This window comes from Venturia canescens, chromosome 10, assembly GCF_019457755.1.
Source record: "Venturia canescens isolate UGA chromosome 10, ASM1945775v1, whole genome shotgun sequence".
Classification (NCBI taxonomy): domain Eukaryota; kingdom Metazoa; phylum Arthropoda; class Insecta; order Hymenoptera; family Ichneumonidae; genus Venturia; species Venturia canescens.
Genome location: NC_057430.1, coordinates 13,993,117 through 14,013,049, shown reverse-complemented (window position 1 = coordinate 14,013,049; position 19,933 = coordinate 13,993,117). Strand labels below are relative to the sequence as shown.

Genomic DNA, 19,933 nt, shown 5'->3' with positions numbered 1-19,933 from the left:
TTGTACGAGCAACTGTCTACCGCAAATGGGTATTTTTTCGCGACGTCCTGACATTTTCTATCTTTCACTGTTCTATGTCAGTAATCTCTTACCGCGCGTCGCCCTGTTTCGGGATGTTGAAACTCCGGCGCGTATGGAGCAATTTCATCGGTTGGTAAAAACGTGCGAGCGACCAGACGACCGGCAAAAATTGTAACTGAAATGCGCGACGAAAAACCTGCATGTATATATACAATGCAGCGGCGAGTATTCAACTCTGGAGAACCCGCGAGGTAGAGATTCGAACGGGCGTGAAATTTATGAAAATGGCACGAACTGTCGTTGGCAGGTTGCCGCTAGAAAGACTGCGTTACGTTTTCGACTCGCTTTTTTTCCCGGTTTTTTCGTGTTCGTTTTTTTTTTTTTTTACTTTTTTCTTTTTTCATTTGTGCCAGTATTCTAATACGGGCGTCTGTCCATTCATATTTGCATGCGCATAGGAAATACAAGCTGCCATTTTTTTTATGTCTCTTTCGTTACTCCGCGGTGATATTAGCAGGAACATTTTTAGCTCTGTCCCATTTCCTGCGCCATATTGTCCTCCAACACCGCGCGAACGTAAAATTGCATCGCGCGGGCGCTTACTTTTACACGAGAAGTTTGAGCACTATCGTCACATGAAATTCGAATGGGAAATTTATTCGGTGGAAAATTGATTCGACCATTCTGTCGTGTGGGCGAATCAATTCTGTTTCCTTTTTTGTTTTTTTTTTATCGAAATATTCGCAGCGCTAAATAATCGAGGGTTAATCTGCTCGCCTGTTGGAATCGCGTCGCGAGCCGTTCGGCCCGCATGGAGCATAAAAAATTTGTCAATTTCTTTTCGGTCTCGTGAACAGTGAGGAGTGATGGAAATGAGGCATGAAAGGAGCGCTGTGTTTGGATTTGTTTGGATCGTTTATGCGAAGAGTTATATTCACGTACGTACGTAAAAATATAAATTATTCAAACAATTCACTTCGACATGGCACAGCTCGACGGCCGCACAGCCCGAGGGGAAGGGGTAAGGTGAAAGGCGAGGGGCGACCCCGGTGCTGCGAGGCGTTTGGAAAACGCTGGAAACTCTGGTGAGACGACAGAGAGTGACGATTCTCGCGGTTCAACGCTGTGTATATTTCGCGCGTAAGCTCTGTATAGCTCCATCCATTCATGAGATTGCTACCGACGTTAACGCACCCTCGGGATCGCCGCATACATACGTATACAGAGATACACACATATAAATATACACTTTTAGCTCGACGTTTTTATACTTTGCCATATCTTTCTTGGCGCTCCTGTAATAAAACTTCGTAATACTCAACTCTCGTCTCTCTTATTTTCCTCGAAGCTCTGAGAAACCTCCGGGCATCTTTCCTCTTGCTCGCTCGTCGTCACGGGCTCAACACCGTATATTTGTATATCATCCCCAACTTCTTGGTATACGCGCGAGGAACCTCTGGGCGTTTCCTGTCGCACCGAGCCAACCAACCCTTTACTATACTCTTCCTCGTAACAATTCAATCTCGCGAAATGTTTACTTCCGATAACCTTAAAATACGATGCGATGGATATCTCCGTTGACGATAGAATAATAAAACGGCGCGTGTTGTTCTTTCACTCTCACACCCGCTCGCAACAGAGCCTTTCGACTAATAATTTTGTTTCAGCACTTTGAATCCTTCGAATCATCGCTGCTACGAACAATTCGATTGTGGGCTCGGCCTTTAAAGGCGCGCGACTCGAATATCGAAAATTCCTCTTCTATCTCGAGATAAAAACTCCCCCCGACGATGTCCCGACGAAAAATATCGAGACATCCCCAAACAGAAGAAACAATGTGGTTCCGTGTTTCCAATCATGGTTTCATGGCTAAGCCCCTCGCCCCCTCCCCCCACGTGTATATCGATATCTACGTATACATTAGAGCTTTTCGCTCTGCTGGTACAAACGAAGGTTGGATTAGCTCGAGCTACACGTACGTCGTAAATGCAGGATTTTAACCGGATGCAGATTTGCCGAGTGCTCTCTCGTGGCAACACCATCGTAAACCTTCTCCTCATATACGAGCGAACAAATCTACAATCTATACGTGTATATGGACCCATACACATGCATACCTTCGTGGGTACAATGTACTTATCTGGGAGTACAGGTTTCCATGTAGTTTGCCATAGAACGTCGAAGGGCTAATACAAATTTGTTAAATAATGTACAATCGATTGCCTAAGCTCGCTTAATTCCGGTTGATCAGTTACTCTTATCGGTGCTGACAAATGAGCTCTTATGTTCAGCCAAATATTCACGCTCTCCATCAATTATTGCAATTAACAATCGCACTCGACTCCAATCCATCGATTCGGCATTATTTTTCAACGTCTTTCACCTTGTCGAGTCTCTCGACAGGAAGATTTTTCTGCTGGATTTTTTTGACTATTAATCAACCCCACAATAGCGATGAATTGGGTGATTTTAACGCTATAAATTTTTGCCAGATCCTTTGTTTAATAACAAAATTAATAAAAATGCATTCCTCAAATGTCACGGCTGTCACAGTGACATTTTGGAGCAGACAAAATAACTCTGGACTCAATCGCACTTCAGCTTTCTCTTTTTCTGAAATCAGAATTTCAGAAAAGTAATGAAAGTGAGCAACGAATCGACGAGTCAAAACTTCACTTTATAGAAATTACTTTTGTCACGCGACCACGATATCATCGAATCAAAGTTTCCATTCGCAGTAATTTGTTGATTCCGATTAAAATCAACGAAACGCATATTTCTTTCAAAATGACAGCTCATTCCTGAATGAAAAATTTTGAGTTTTGGCAGTGAAATCGATCATGGATCGTACCATCGAAAGGGAAGATCCTGATAAATATGGAGCACCGAAGCGTGTCTTATCGTCCTCTTCTGACGTCCTTTCGTCCTTTCATTCTTCCGCTACGGCCCTTCCCTTTTTATGTGTACTCGATACGGTCTACATATTCGCCATATGTACACACATTATCCATAAATCCTGTTCGGGTCTGGGCCGAGGGAACTGTCACAAAGAGCGATCCCAATATGGATGAGAATCTCGCGGAATCTTTTACGCCATCTTAACTTATGGGAGCCTTTGGGGATGGTACGTGAGACATCTCGTATCAGGAGCTTCGTAAACTATTCCGAGTTTCAATATGCTCCAAAATTCATGCGGAAACATATTTTTAGAAGTTATTTCTCAAGAGATATTTGAAAATGGGATTTAAAAGGGACCGACGAATGTTTGATCAGAGGTAAGATTTTTTTAGTGGGCCACCGCAGAAATTCTCGAAACTTTTGTGACCTCAAGTTTCCCATTAACGTAGCCCGCATTTTTGGAACGACTTTTGAAAATAGGATTCCCATCGGATCGGTGATCGTTCGGTCAAAGGCAATTATTTTTCATTAAGAGCGTTCAGCTTCAATATTAGAAATATTCGAAATATGTGCAATCGGGAGTTTGAATAGCCGCCTTTGATCAGTCGCTCTTTTATCATCAGCAAATTATCAGCAATGACGAATCCGAGCGAGCATTCCGCGCCTCGTAGTGAGATTTGAATTTTTCAGATTTTTTAAATTCGTCACAATTTTACATACGCTAACTCGTCTCGAGGTTGTTAAACAGCGTGCACATCTTTTCATCCCGCGCAGTTACGGCAACGGACACGGTTGACATGATTCGCGATCCGTTCAAACTTTATCATCGAATACTTGATCGGGAATGTTTTGCGGAAAATGTGGAATGCCTTGAATTCTCTTGTCCGTGTATTCGTCCGTTCGCTCAAAGCTCAGTGGCTGGAATTCACAGAAAGCAACAGCAGCAGCGCAGCAACAACGACGAACGATAATAAAAATGCAAATAATATTGAGAAAAATTGAGGATAAATGAGGGGCTGTGCAAACTCAACGATATTCAAAGGGATCGAATGGGAAGAGTTGAATATCAGTGAAGGATCGGACCTCCGATTAAATACCGGGACGAAACAAGAATTTCAATTTGCGCTGAGCGCGCGTGACTCGGATCCGAAGCTACGAAGCTTTAACTACTTTCTCGCTCTTGTGAACTCGCTGTTCCTTCCATTCTATCCTTTTTTATCGTTCGAGTTGCAGTTAATTGTTGTAATAAAGAAGGATACGAGTAACACGAATCCTTTTGTTCCGGACGTTAATTCCTTTCTTTATTTTCCTCGTCGCTGTTAACGACGTAACTTGTGATAAATTGAGGAGCGATAAGACGAGAAGCGGGAGCAGAAAATTGTTGTAAAAGCAATATTTCGAGGGAGATTCGTCGGCTCGGATTATTCCCGGAGATGATTTTCGCTCGCAGCCACAGGAATTCCTGGGGAGTAGAAAACTCTGCAAAAGTTACAAACATCGTTTACAAAAGCTCCAATAAAAAAAGAGCCCAAAAAGTAGAATAAAAAATTAAAAAAAAAAAAGATGAACGAACCGATCAATCCTGCTGGCGAATCGTGAATAAAAAGTCTATGCAAACGCGTATTAAAAAACCGATGGAAGTGTATCGCAGACGAATAAACAGGAGCGTATAGTGAAGGACGATTGAAAAATTTGGTGAAGCCATTTATCGGTGGGTTTTTATGTTCCGGCTAATTCGACCACCGAGCGTGGAATTGCTTTTTACATTGAACTTTTTTATTAACTTGAAAACATATGGTCTCGTCAGCAATGCATATAGATGTAGCTGGCCCTCTTATAGCGCGACAGAAAAATGCGGTTGAGGAAATAAAACAACGGGAGGAAAAACTTGCACGTGCGGGCCCTCGAGAAGTGTCACCCGCGCCACGTACCCAAAGTGTTCATGACGGGCCATTTAATTGGAATTCAAATGGGGATACGGATGAACCCTACGAACGAGTATGTCTGTGTGTACGTGTTTGACGTAAGGACAGAGAAGCATAGAAAGGGCGTAAAGATTCGATGTTCGTTAGCGTATTTCGCGCCCTTCTTGTTAATCGATATTTCGAAGCGATCTTTTATTATTTTTTTTTTTACTCATTAAATCGCGCAAGTTGTGCCCTTTTTATTGATCACGCGGTGGTGCGAAGGTGTACCATCCGTGAAGCTCTCGTCGAACGAACTCGCCCCTTGGCCGGACAGCGTACGGAATTTCTCCCCTTCTAATCGCAGTCCATCTTTCCCATTCTCATTCACTCGGTTTAACTGAAAATTGTCAAGGATACGATACCCATCGTTGATGCTTTTTTATTCCTGTGCGCGAGAATGAACTTTTTTCTTTTTCTTTTTTTTTATTTTTTTATTTTTTTTTTATTTTTTTTTGAAACTCGGTTCTATTCTCTTCTCGTGCTTCCAATCAACCAATAACTCACTGCCGGACTGCGTAGACGCTTTCAATTAAAAAAATCGATGCCAATAAATAGAGAGGAATTTTTCACTGAATTAAATCTCGCTTAATCGCGGACTTGAATTTTTCGTGTTCTTTTTTATTTTTTTTTTGTTGAAGAAGAAAATGACGGATTTTCGTTTGAACGAGTCATACTCCGGAACCCTTTTTTTCTACCGAACTAAACGACCTTTAACGAGTAAATGGTTGAAAAAAAATGAAAAAAAAAGTGACGCAGATATAGCAGCGAGATATAACTCGGGAGAAATCATCCGAATAACTTGCTCTCGATCACGATACAATCGTCCAGGGACTTTTCGAATCCGGCCGGAGGAGATTCCCGCATCCCTTTCGTCCTCTCTCTCTCTCTCTCTCTCTCTCTCTCTCTCGCCGGTGGACAAGAGCTCGCTAATCGACCGGAAATGCTGGTATAGAATCAACCGGAAGATATTGCTTCTCTAGACGTTTTTACGCTGGCTCCAGATATTTTTTATGTATATTTTGCCTCGCTTCGATTCATGCGAGAAAAGCACTTCGGTGCCACCCAAAAAAGACGTCGCGAAATTGGCTTTTTCAGTCTCCCTTTTGGGAACGAAACAAACATTCATTTCAACACTCGTTTGCAATAGAATGTGTATTTCCATCCGATCACTGACTCCATATCCGCGTCTCTATTTCCAGAAATTCTGCATCAAACAAGATCCGACGATCCTGTTATTTTCGTTACCCAAAAGTTAGCACGCTTTTTATATGTGACTCTTCCAACGCGCTCGTTTCTTTTTCAAATTTCAATCTTATTTAGCACGAGATTTTCGAGAAAACGGTCGAAAACCCGGTCGACTGCACCGGGACTCACTATACAGCGATATGAAGCCCTCATGATAAACGTGCAGTCGAAACATTTTGGCAAATAATTTAACAGCCAAAATTCTCTCTCAGCTCCTGCAACTATCGATTTCGATATCAGATTCCATGTTATTCGAGTCCTCATTACTGATGATTTTTCTCTCTAACATAGTTACTCGAAAATCTAATCAAGTTCGAGATATAGTTTATATAATTCTTCTCGATAATTGAGCACCCTCAATTTTAATAAGGAATATGAATGGGGATATGAATGTTCCAGGAAAGAAAATAACGAAAAACCCGTTTTTGAAAAGTAAAATCTGTTCCTGGAAAATGAAACCTTTTGCTGGAAATTAACTACAAATTGAAACCTGACGAAGAATCGAGACGGGCTGTTCTGTAAATGAAATCGTGCACCGTTCGGTTACGAAGCACGATACCGCGTGCACAATATGTATTAGACCAACGTATATTCTATATCTACTCCTTTTTTTTTTATATGCACTCCAACAATTTTCTACCTCACGACTGCAAATACTCTTTTAATCGAGGAAAGGTTTGACTGCTACGAATTTTTTAATATTTGTGAAAGAGTTGTTCAACAGTAACGAACATCGAAAAAACAAATATTCGAACCAAAATTCTGGTTGAATGTATTTTTTCTGTTTTTTTTTTTTTTTAATTCAAAGTTTGAAACTAATAAAATAGCAGTACCAAGAATTTTATTATTCACGTTACTCACCGGGTTGCTCTGTTAGTAAACTAAATTCAGAATCGTAATAAACGCGAGTAAACAGTATGGAATGCGTATTCGTTGATTTCAATATCAACAAAAAATGTATTTCATCGTTTCACTAATAAATTGACAAAACGATTCTCGAATAAACGTACTTTCATTAAAGTTCGTCGAGTCGACTTGGCTGCACGAGTGTGTTTTAAAAATTTTCAGGCTCACGAGTATCCAGCAAAATTTCCATCAAGATCAGTGCCCATTTGTTTTTGCAAAGTCGTAATTTGTTTGTCCAGCCAACGCCACAGAAGGGGATGAAAGATTTGCGGAAAAATATTCGGCCCCGAAATGAAAAATCCAGGATCGAGTGAAAGTATAATTTCAGGTGTTTGAGCAATGAAATAATTGATCGTGGTGTACTAAGCACGAGAGAGAAATGAAATAATGATGCGGAGCAGAGGGAAGTGTATACGCGCCCATATTTAAAGTGGCCGGGGTCGTGCCAGCTCGGCTCGGGCAGTAGTATGCATCGCGGCACATACGGCTGTATGAACAATTTACCTTTATAGCCGAGCCAGAGGCATGCACGCAGAGCTTTCGAACAATGAAAGCAGGAGGGGTTCGCCGACTGTTTCGTGTGTTGGGCACGCAAGCAGGAGCAATTGAGACGTGACGGAGGTTGGCCATAGGATTGGTGGCTGCGCTGCTCCGACCCTTATAACGCTCGGCTACAGGGTGTGTAAGCAAGTATGGCTTTGCTTCACCGCAAGAGAGTGGAATAGGGGTGGTTTCCGTTGTCACGCACATGAGGGCATGCTTCGAGCGTAAGGGTAAGTGCGCGATGCTCTTGCGGAGCGTCGCGAGAGTTTCACCCTTTGAGTGTGCTCCGTGAACCAGGGACGACGCTCGACACACCGCATCTGCTTTTATCAAGCCTGATAGTCAATAGTCACGAAGTTCGGTGTACTTACGTATAATTGTAGCAATTGTAGCTATAATGTTTCGGGCGTATCGAAGAAAATCAGAAAGCCGTTAAGCTCCGAGTCGAAATTGGATATCGCGAGTGAAAATCGAGCCAGCGAAACGGGGACGAGATCCTCGATCCACTGAGTTCGATAGTTCCACGAAAAAAATAAAAAAATAATAAAATAAAAAGCTTGACAAATGACACTGTAAATAAAAACTTTGGTATATCACGATTCGAGAGTCCATCAGAACGTCGGTGAACTCAATCGATTTTGATATTTTGTAGTACATATCGCTCCATTCCTTTGCCTCTCGTTTACACATTCTTATAGTTCGCATCAAAATGACGTGTATCGAAATGTTGACGTTTATCGACACGAGCGTCCTCCGGCTCGGCTATATTCTCGTCGAATGCAATAATCATTCTCGCCTCATCGTCCTTCTCCATGTTGTGAGCTCCGCATCCCCTCTGCGTGTTTGCACGATTTATATATTCCCATACACACACGCACATACAGAGACTCGTACGTTAGTTCCGCCATGGCAAAGAGATCCCCAGCGTCAGAACAACCATATTGTCGAACGAATTGACGAAGCTGAATAACCGATGGTCGACGCGAGAGCGTTGTGTGAAATTATTGGAGAGAAACCTCCTCCCCCCGCACCCTCCGCCCCGGTAGCACTGGTATTTCGCTCTTTACCGGGTGCCATTTCTCTCGGTGAAACTGCTCTCTTTTCATATTCCAATGGTATGCTCCAATATTAATTCTTTATTTCTCTCTATTCTTGCCTCTCGATATATAATCAATAAAATCATATTTTTTTTCCTATTGCGCACACACGAATCGACGAATTAAATACGCGCGTTCCCACGCGACATGTTTCGACTTTTCTTTTCATCGATTCCCTCCAATTATACATCGACCCACTGATTTTTTATTCATCCAAATAAATACCCACGGCTATTTGTTTATTTATGCAACGAACCCGCGTGCGGAAACCTCCGCAGTGTGAGGACTTTTATATTTTTTATGTTTTTCGATGAATAGTCGATCTCGAAATTTATCTCTCCACTCGATGAATAGATTTTCAAATGTAATTGGTGAAAATGCTGAATTTATTTGAATCTCGGTACAACGCGCGCATACGCACGTTTTAATGCACGCAGATATTTGAATAAGAGCACTCCAATATTTGGATAATTAATAGCGCATCATTTGCCATTTGGCAATCGTCCCAATAGAACTTATTTCATTGAAATTAAATTCCGTTTCATAGAAACCAGTTTTGTATGCGCGCTCTTTCGATCAACGAGCTTTCATTCCTTCTCTTTATGTATTTACCATGAAAATAACCGTTATTTCGTAATCGCTATTGATCTGAGATTAGATCGCAACGGTGAAAAACAATCGGCTTTTTACCTCTCGGATTTAGTGCGGCACGTTGAGTTTTTCTGGGCGTAAAAGTCGTTCTTTTTATTGGTTTTGTGCGTAATTTCGTGTGTCACGTTTCCACGATTTCGGTTGTCAGGAATCACTGAAACGGCACCCAAGACATTTGGAAGTGTTGGAAGGGCTTTTTGTTCAGTTGACCATCGAGTGGTCCGGATCGTTACGCGGCGAGGCAGCAGGGGCGAAATTCCTCGCGTTCAGGCTACGCGAGCTCTCGAAGGATTTCCTGTGGTTCCTTGTCGTAATTCGAGCAACAATGATGCACGCTCGACGCGAGGAATTCCGTGCCTCAAAATAAACTGAATTCGAATATTCGTTTGCTCATACGGAACGTGACGCAACGCAAAAGAATTATCGGTAAAGTGAATCACAGTTTATGCAATTCGTGATTGGAAACAACTTTATTAGATCGAGAATCCCGAAAAGATTTAAAATTCCAATGGGATCGAGATTGGAATGGGAACTCGATATTCGCCAAATACTCGAAATTTGATAGTCCATTCGATCAAATTTCAGTCGACGTGCACACGCTGGGAATACGCATGAAATTGCTGGTCGCAGCAGAGAATCGCGCGGAAAAAGCATTGCAGTTTATTTTTAACACGATTTTAAACTTTGACGCGTACGAGTTATTTAGAACGTTAATTTCACCAATTTTTCATGCGTCCAAGTAACTCGAGTGACGTTGCAAAGTTCTGTACGTTCGAGCTCACGTTCTCCCAGGGCTCTGAAGCGGCAGCGGCCTCTCGGCGTGTCGTCGATCTCACACGTCTTTCCGCACTTTCTCACCTCTTTCCCATCGGGTTCATCCCTCCCGTGCAACGAGTAATGGTTCTTGGGACACGGCACAGTTCCACCATTTCCAACCTCGCCCCGACAGCCTCGTTCATATCCTTCTCAGTCTCCGGGGATTCTCACGAATCTGCGTGCAACATTTTTATCACACGTTATACCACCATATATTATGGGATTTGAGAGTGAAAAAATGCACTAAAAATCCACCGCTGATTGCTGGAAAAGAGTCAACATCTTCGGCTGACGAAACTCGATGAATTTACGTACGGAAAAGCGAAGTTCTCTAGAGCCGCGAATTCAGTCGTAAAGAGATGACGAAACACGAGAATCAATTGATCTGCGATTAGCTCCACAATCTTTTTAGCACGTCGTACAAATCGAGCTCTATCTACTCAAGAAGTTTATGGTGTTTGTACTTGAGTTATATACCTCGCGTTGCCTCAATCGAAACATCGTAAACAGACGATAATCCACAGGTCCGCAGAGTCCTTGAAACTTCATAGCAAACATCCCCTCACTTTGAGTTGTCTGATTGTCTGTTTCGGGGCTTGTTGTTATTGCAGCTCGAGAATCTTACGAGGGGGAGATAGATATTCGCTACGATTTCGGTGTTGATACGTTCATGCGCGACGACTTCATCAGACACTCGACACGAGCGAACAGCCTCGTTCGGAATTTCGCTCTCTCGTAATGCGAGCACGTGTGTAATACGGATCAGGACAAAGTCTGAAATTGGGATAAAATCAGAGTGAAAAATAACGACTCGTGTTACATGTTTTTGCGCAGGAGCCATTAGTTCCTGTTTTTGAAAAATCAGGAAATGCGGTATTAACTCGACGGTCGTTAATTGGTAGAAAATTTTCATGCAAACATCACTAGACTGGATAATAATATTTTCCCTGTTCCTCCTTTTTCCCCTCCTGCTGAACGTGGCAATTAGCAATTCGCGTTGCAAAGTTTGTTACGCTTCTTTTTTTTAATTGGATAAAAGAAGAAACAAAAGAGGAGAAAAGAAGCGATCTCGTTATCGCACAAGCTGATACGTCCTACCTACGGGACGTGGCTGAGGGCGGTGAAGGGAGCTCAAAGCTGGGAGACCGGGAGAGAGCAAGAGGGAAAGAGAGAAAGGGGGCAAGAGTGGAAAGCCAAGATAGCGTGGATACAGCTGGAAAGCAGGGTTGTGGAACACCGGCCCCCGGTCCATGCCCGGACCAGCATCAGACGCGGGAATTGCCCTCGGGGTTACACGGACTCCTCGCGCTAATCAGTCCAGGTCCGTTCGTTGCCCGCTCTATCTCGCATCTCTGTCCATTCTCTCGTTATTCTCCACCTTTCCACTGGCAAGACTAATTCACCTTACTCTATATCCTCCGGCTATACTCGACCTCAACGGACAAATAAGATCAAGACCGATTCTCGCTAGTCCTGAAATGAGCTGGAACGCGTGTACATCAATCTTTCTCTGTCTCCCGCTCTCTTCGTTGCACACTCTCGCGATTAAGGGCTTTCCAAATCACGTGAAAATATCTCTGATGATCAAACCGTTAGTTCAATTTTCATTTGCACCAATTATTTTGTTTCATTCTTTCCGAGTCCGTTTCCGCGTCGCAAGTATCATTTAGAATTTTCATTCTCATGAAATTTCAATTCGTTTGATTGTCGCATGGATTTCGACCCCATAAATTCCAATATCCGTAATTAATCGAATACTTCGAGTATCCGGAGAAAGGGCTCGACGAATACTCAATTATTGCTGCAGGTGTTAACAATCAAATACATTCCAATTACTTTCCTTTGCGATCTTTGATTCATCGGTCGGAATTCAATATAGAAACAATCAGCACATTCCCCTGCACAATTAAATTAATTTGCAATTTATTAAATATTTCATGCGCGCGGGCGTTACACGAGCGGATACGAGGGTGTGGGAAGTTCGCAGCCTCCGCGGAGACGACGGATGGGGAAAGGTTTCGCGCGAGGCTTCTACACACGCGCGCCAATTTCACGGAGCTTCGCGACAACTTAGCTAGTTCGTGCATCGAGTTTACGAACGAGCCTGTGTCGATTCAAATGCGCGCGTGAATATACATATAGATTATTATATGCTTACCGTCTGGGGCACATTCTCTCGGGAAATTTCGCCCGTCACGGTTCCTCCTCGGCAAGTGAGAACTGGTATTACAATTACAGGCTTGTTAGTGAAATTAATCATCGATGCTGAGACAAATTCGCGTGGTCTCTTGACACTGGCAAGTTGTTGAAATCACCTCGCACACACTTTGTGAGCTCCGATTTCCTCTTTGTCGATGCTCACACGTGGAGTAAAATTTCCATCGAGAAATGAGTGGAGTTAATGAGACGTAATTATACGTTGGAGAAAATGATAATTTTGTTGTCCTCGTTACGTGTCGTTCCCCGCGAAGATGAAGATTAAGGCAGAGGGAAAAAAATGAAATAATTCGGCGTCCTCGATTTAGTCTCTTTCGGTATACTCGTGCAGAGAGAGAGAGGGCAATCCCATGGGAGCAGGTTGACTTCACCGTCACAGGAGAGATGTAGGATTTGCTGCAACTCGAGCAGACTCTCCATTGGCACCAAAGTTTCGCAGGGAGGAGCAGCAGGGCGAGTATATATATATTTATAGGAAGCCGTAAAATCTCGAGGATTCGAGAATATTTTTCGCAGTCGGGGCGAGAAAGCAGGGAGGTCTCGAACAAGTTCCCGGCGGGTTTCGACGCCGGATGAAATTCCACGACTTTCGCCTCGAACACGTGCGCGCACTCTGCCCGCAGAATCGAGAATCCCATGGCCCCGAGTATCGAGTGAAAATCCGACACATCGTCCGGGATGAGAAAACAAAATGTGAAGAAAAATAAAGCCGAGGAAGTTGCGGAGCGAAGAGAAGAAAGAGGAAAATTCTTTGGCCGTTGAAGCATGTGCGCGATACGAGAATCTCGATGAGATCTCGAACGGACCGAATGCAACTGAGCGTGCAGAGAGTCTTTCAGCGTATGTGCAATTCTCACCTGTGACCCATCATCTTCTCCTCAGATTTTCCATTCGACTTTATCCAGCCCCTTCGTACTGAATCTTCCATCTGAATTTCCCACTCGCGATACGCAGTCAGTTCCCAAAGTGATTTTCCCTTGCGGGGATTTCATTTGATAAAACCGTCGATGAAAATCGATGCAAGGGAATTCGCTCGGACGCGGAAAAGCCGTTTGAATTTTCCTCCCGCTTCGGGAAGGAAGCTTCCGCCATTACCGGATATTACCCGAGCGAGGATTTTAGAATTTGACTTTGTCCGAGGTCTCTCGTCGTCCCGGAGAATTTATTAGACTCGCGGACGATCCGGTTGAGGATGATGATGATCGAGGTGCACTAGAAACCAGCTCGAATACAGCAGCAGCAGCAGCAGCAGCAGCAGAACAGAGTCTCTCTCTGTCCGTTTTCCGCAGAGAATATCACGAGCGAGACTGCGGCGTGTCTGGACGTAGGCGAACGCCTGCCAATGAATTACGAGCGAGCGGGCTCGAGCGCCCCGAGGTACATCATACGCAATGGTGCTGCTAGCATAACTTTACAAAGACCTGCACACGCGCCAATACACACGCACCTACATATTTGCGTATATATAAATAAATGTGCGGGGGTGCGAATGAGCGTATGCGTAAGACACCGACAGACATAACACACAGGTACGAGCCAGGCTGCCAGGACACCCTTTATATGTACGCGGAAAGCGTTCAAATCTTGCCAACGGGGACATTCTGTGCTTTGCTGGCTGCGGCAGGGTTCAGTCGTCACTGTATGCTAAGCCCGATCGTTTGCGCGAGTCGTTCTATAACTACCCCTCTCTCGTTAATTATTCGCTATTCGCCCGTTGATAGAAGCGCAAATACATCGGTTCGATGACGAGCTTCGATTTTCGGTGCCCGCCTCATCCCTAAATGAATAAATCTCCGAACGCTAATGTACATTCGACGAGCCTGATAATTAGTCTCGCTGACTGAAGCTATTAGTGGTTATGATACGAAGCATCAAGCCCCGGCATTTCGCTCGCGCACCCGGCAAATCGAGGATCGCATAAAGAAATAAATATACAAAAGATGATCATTTATCCGATTCTTCGCTGGATTGTTCAAGAACTTGGGACAATCCAGTCGCGACAATTCATATTCCCAGCACATTTTATCGCACAGCCATGCAAGATTGTTTTGTTGTTATAACTATTATTATTTTGTTTTATTATTTCCCCACGTTACGACGTTTTTTTTGCCAGGCTTTATAGCTCACAGCGTTTCTTCCGTTTTGACTTTATTCTCGTAGAAATAGCTCGTGCGCGGACAGGCACGCGGGCGGCAGAGAGTCCCTCGGAAATGAATAATAGTATTAGTCTCGCGTTTTGCTCGAGCCCGCGAGCAGGCAACGTGTATAGCTGTTGGTTCTCTCGCGTGCCAAGTACAAGCAACAAGTCCGTCCTCAAGAGGAAAGCTCGTCGAGCCAAAGTCCTTTGACATTTAATTCCACTGGCGGAAACTCGAAAGCTCGAAGCTTCCCAGGGAGCGCTGTGCCATCAACCGGGGAGTGGCGCACGCGAGTGCCTACATTCGCACACACGCGCACCTCCGCCCACACGCTTACGTCTACTAGTTATTTGGCAGCGCAACACGGGTAAGCTTAATGCCATTTTAACGAGAAACTCGCCTACCCTGTTACCGAAAGGGAAGCTGCTATGCACGTACTGCTCCACGGATCGAGAGCCCAAAGGATAAGGAAGAGATACAGACAAAGAGATAAAGAGATGAAGAAAGAGGAAGAAAGAACGGGCAGGGGGAGGCAGATGCAGGAAGAGCGACAGGACAGCGCAGCAGGAAGGATTCCATACTAGAGTTGAAATAAAGGAAATGTCGTTCCCCGAGATGTCTGAAAATTGAAATGCCACGGTTGATCCTCGCCCTTACTTCCTCCTCCTCCAACCCCCACCCTACTTTATTTCCTGTACAAAGCAGACAAACGATGCTGAGAAACGCGTCGCTTTTCATTCAACGAGCACTAGCTGTTTTCAATTCAGTAGAAAAATCGAAAATATACTGCGTTTTCATTCTTCGCTTGTACTCTGGAAATTCTCTGGCTTCTGTGTCACTCAGTTTCTCCAATGGATTCACGGCCTACTCTCAATATAATAATTATTATCTGTAAGTGCAATTCAATACTCGGACAAAAGTTTCGAGATACCGCGGGTGCGCGAGAGCGACGGAAATTCATATTTTTTTCGGAGATGCTTCACATTTTGAAAAGTAATTTTTTCGACTTCGAAGTAGAAGGAGCAGTAAGTTTTTTTTTCTTAGAAAAATAAGCTTTTAAGATAAATGAACACGAGTTTTTCGAGCACCTAAAGACTGACGGAGGACACCAATGGATTGAGGAACGTCGCGATTTCGAAGAATTTTTTGTTCGCAACAGACCAGACGACCGGGAAAAATCGTTTTGCTTCTCCGTGTCCGTAACGCGTTCTCCGCGACCACGAAATCGTTTCACCAATCCCCCCAAAAGCCTGGCCCCAGATTTCCGGAGCAATGAAAACGGGAAAAAATGTCGGCGGGACTCAAATTACGTGGCGACCGGAAAAAGGGCTTTGATGGAAGAAAAAAGAATAAATTGAAACCGCGACCCCCGGCCGCTTCGAAATCACATCTGCTAAATTGGATTATGATAATTTTTAACTGAGATATTCCGCACGCTCCTGCGGTGCTTGATATACAAATATCCCAGAGGGCCTAAAATTCATGTCCAAGATTATACTGTTTTAAAATTCGTTCATGGAAATTTCAATATTTACCTCCGAGTTTATACGAATATAATAATTTGGAATTCTCAGCATTGGCAACACTCGGAATAATGACAAAACGTATGGATGCAGAGTGTTTTACCACGTATGTTCAAATATCGTATTACAATCATTAAAAATTTGAGTGAAAATATGCTAGAGCGTTGGTGGAATTCTAGAAATTCCATACAATTTGGAATGTGAGAGACTTTCCCGCGAACGGATTACAGCGTAATTGCATAAAGTTATACATAATAACTGAAATCCGAGATACCCGAGCTGACGCATCGCTATATGCACGAAAACGTATGCGAACGCGCTCATTCCTCAAGTTATATTTAGCTCGGCGAGTGAAAACATGATGCAAGTAGCAGAAAATCGTAAATGGGAGCTCAACGTGGTGCTGCTGCCAGTAGAAATTAGATATCCTCGTTCAATGAACCTTCGATATTTATTCCTATAAGAGTTCGACACCAGAAGAAAATGCGTGTTCTATATGAGAATTTCGTTGAAACGAAATTGCTTGTAATAAGAGGAATTGACTTATTCAATTTACGAATGGCCATCTTGCTTCTTTCCTTTGTTTTCGATGCCAGAACCCTGAGGCTTTCTCATATAACAATGGCTCGTTGATTTTTTCGGTTCTAGGCTTGCTCAGGCTACAGCAAATTTATCAAGGACTTCGACCCGGGAACGAGTCCTTTCAAGTGGAAACAGTCAAGAGAATCCAGAACATGTCAGATGCACTGGATTTCCTGAGGAGCCTCGAGGAACTTAGTCGGTAAGTGAGAATTGAACTTAAGCTATCTCGAGAAATAAATGCATTCGCGGCTGCGCTTCACCAAACTTCTAAGAGGATGGGATATTCCCTGAAAAATTACAGCAGCTTTATTTCCGATTAAGCTCTGATATTAATATGACGAAGAGGAAATTGAAAGCGCTCCTGTGGAGAAGCTACACCGAGAACGTAGAACTTGTGCATCGAAGTAAGTCGTCGTTTATCACAGGACCGCAAGATTCACCGCAGCATCAGTCATGACTGCGGTGCAATTTCACCAATGGTCATGGGGGTTGAGGCTTCCAGATAGGGCTGAAAACCATCCCCGAGTTTCAAGACAAAGAGCAGATGAAGTTACAGCACTGCTCACCAGTCGACGTTTATCAAACTTATTCGCACACATAAAAGCTCGCTGCTTTCAAGACACTCATAATTGGATAGTGATTTTATTTAATAAGTCGAGAAGGATCGGTGAAGGACCAAATTTTCCAGAGAATTGGCGGCCAAAACTAACGTTCAGCTCCCATCGCAGAATCCGATTATGAATCACCTTCTACACGATAAATTTTCTACACAATATTTCGATCCAGTTTTCAAACAGTTTCGTGACTTTGCGACTCGCTTCAACTCCAATAGTCGTAACATTCTCAATCCCACGCCGTTTCCCCTTTTCCTTCGTTCTCTCGGCGGACAGTCGTTGCGGTTTCGCCTCGAGACTTCTTCGTCCAAAGACGAATTTTTCTAATTTCTGACCGTATTCTCCTCTCTCGTTGTGTGCCTCACGAGATCGGAACTCCTCGAAGGGAGATTAAAAGTAAACTATGTGAAACATTTATCTTTCGAGTGTAAATTCGTGCGCCTAAAATCCGCCGATTGAATTTTCATGCCAAGCGAATCCACCATGCACAGAAAACATTGCGCTTTAGTTTGAATTTTTCACCGAACGAGAGCGCAAACACCTTTATTTTTTCATCCTTTTGAAAGCACAGGATAAAAGTATTGGCAGCAATATTTTGACTGACCACAAGAGTGACGTTTGTTCTTTATTCGTTCGGCCCAGAATCCAACATTTTCAAAATTTAAATCCTAAAAGTTTCGAATCGCTGGCTTTTCGAAAATGAATATCGAAGCCTGTTTTTGTTCAACTCTTCGTCGAAGCTCCACACCGAGAATGATTGATGAATTTGCTAGAATTTTCCATCACTCCGCATCAACTAGGCTCAACATAGAAAAGAGAAATGGGAAAAATCGCACAAAGGAAGCGACGAGTTTTTCTCGATCTTTTGAACGCTCCGATAGAGGACACTTGCCTTCGGGTGTTGTAACTTGAACACTTTTTAAATGAAAATAGTTTGGCGAATGTTGGTGCGAGCGTCATGGCGAACCTCGGAATAAAATGAAAGAGCAGCGAACGCGAGAATAAGTTTGATATTTTTATTTATCAGGGTGCCTATTGTTCGGTGTGGAGTTTCCTAGGCATTTCGAAATACAAGGGATATTAATATCTCATATTCATGCTCGTGTCTTGGCGCATGTATGGAATATAAAGCTGCATGTGCTAGGGCGTGTTGTACGGCGCGAAGCTTTGTGTGCCAATGTGCCGCGACCGCAGGATGTGTGACGAGTTTCGCAGGGGTTTTGAATTCACGTCGGTCGAGTATTACGAATGCGGATATGAAGGCGATATGCGGTGAGCCAAGCTACGTAGCACGGTAGATAGAACCCCGGACAGCGGGAGCTCAAACTTTTGGTAACTCGAACCGTTCAAACAGGCCAGAGTTGCAAACATTCGTGGAGGGCGCGCGGGGCGGAAGCGTATGCGTTCGTCTCTCGTATGTCCAGAGGCTATGTGCCTTCAATGGTACAGAGCCGCGAACGACATATACGCACGGGAGTAAAGCTCAAAGCTTTTAAGTGATCAAAGTTATTTCGACAATAGCCGACGAAAAATTATTTTTTACGAAAAAGGGCAAGAAAAAATATGTTTGCCCGGAGCGAAGGTTCGTCGGAAAAAATAAAAGTGTATTCGTCCCATTTTGTCGCGGTTCGCCCAGGCAACGTATCGTGTCAGAATTTCGTACATTTTCTTTCCACCTTTGTAGCGAGAACGACGAAAGAAAAAGTCGTCACGCAGAGAGAGAGAGAGAGCGAGCGAAGCTGCTCATTTATTTCCTCCAATAGGAATTCCCCCGAGATCAATTGAAAGTTAAGATGTCAGGATTATTGTGCCAACTCGCTGTACATAAGATTGCCCCAAGACTTCTACAAACTTTCTTTCAATTACTCCGTGTCGTGACGCTGTTGCGTTTCATGATAAGTTGCGCCCGACGAGACTTTTCTCCCTTAGTTAAAAGTTTGCCGTCTCTTCCGTCGACGTTCGACGAGGATAAATTTTTCTTTATTTCTTATCAACGTGCTGGAGAATTCCTCGGGACATTTTGTTACGAAAAATAAGAATAAAATTTAATGGAGGCACGCACGCAAGCGCGGGAGAGAACAAAGATAATTTTGCTTCCAGGCAACTCGAATTTTAGACCAGCAGCCTCGACGGGGCTCGTAATAAGAGCTAATGCCACCGGCTCACCCGTGTAACGAGGCTGTTTTCAAAATTGACCATCCCCGCCCTGTAAAGTTGCCTCTCCCACTCTACAAACAGCCTAATCACGTCGTATGCGGAGTTTCTCAAAATGAGTAAACTAAAAAGTCACATAACCATCACACCGCGAAATATAGCGAATGCATTATTGGCGGAGTTGGTCGCGAGACCAGGTGAGCAAGAAACTTTGAACATTTACAAAGCCGGAGAAAGTTGATACACCTCAGGACGTCGCGGGGGTGAAAACAGAACGGCGAGGCTTCCACTATCCGTGTGCACACAACCGTATCCCCATAGATATAGATTGAGGCTACGGAGTGTATACGTACGCTGTATTTTGGTGCGAAGCGAGCCAGGCCCGTAAACAGTTCGTTAGACCAGCGAGGGCCACAATTAACGTGGCAACTTCGAGGTAAGGCCAATTGGCTCGAGAAGCTCTCGCTCAGCGCTCAGCTCGCTTTTCTCTGTTGCGACAACGCTCTGGTATGAGAATCAGGCAACTGTGCTGCCTGGCATGCCGCTTAAACGATCCCAGCT

General features: G+C 43.8%; 1 protein-coding gene across 5 annotated transcripts in view; it reads left to right on the top strand.

The window, feature by feature from the left end:
- GluRIB (Glutamate receptor IB) overlaps positions 1–19,933 on the top strand; it is a 169,598-nt gene that overhangs the window by 131,576 nt on the left and 18,089 nt on the right. For all 5 annotated transcript variants that reach the window (XM_043431214.1, XM_043431213.1, XM_043431215.1 and 2 more), the window contains exon 5: positions 16,671–16,803. In XM_043431214.1, coding sequence (XP_043287149.1) covers positions 16,671–16,803 — 133 coding nt within the window. The remainder of the gene's footprint in view (positions 1–16,670; positions 16,804–19,933) is intronic.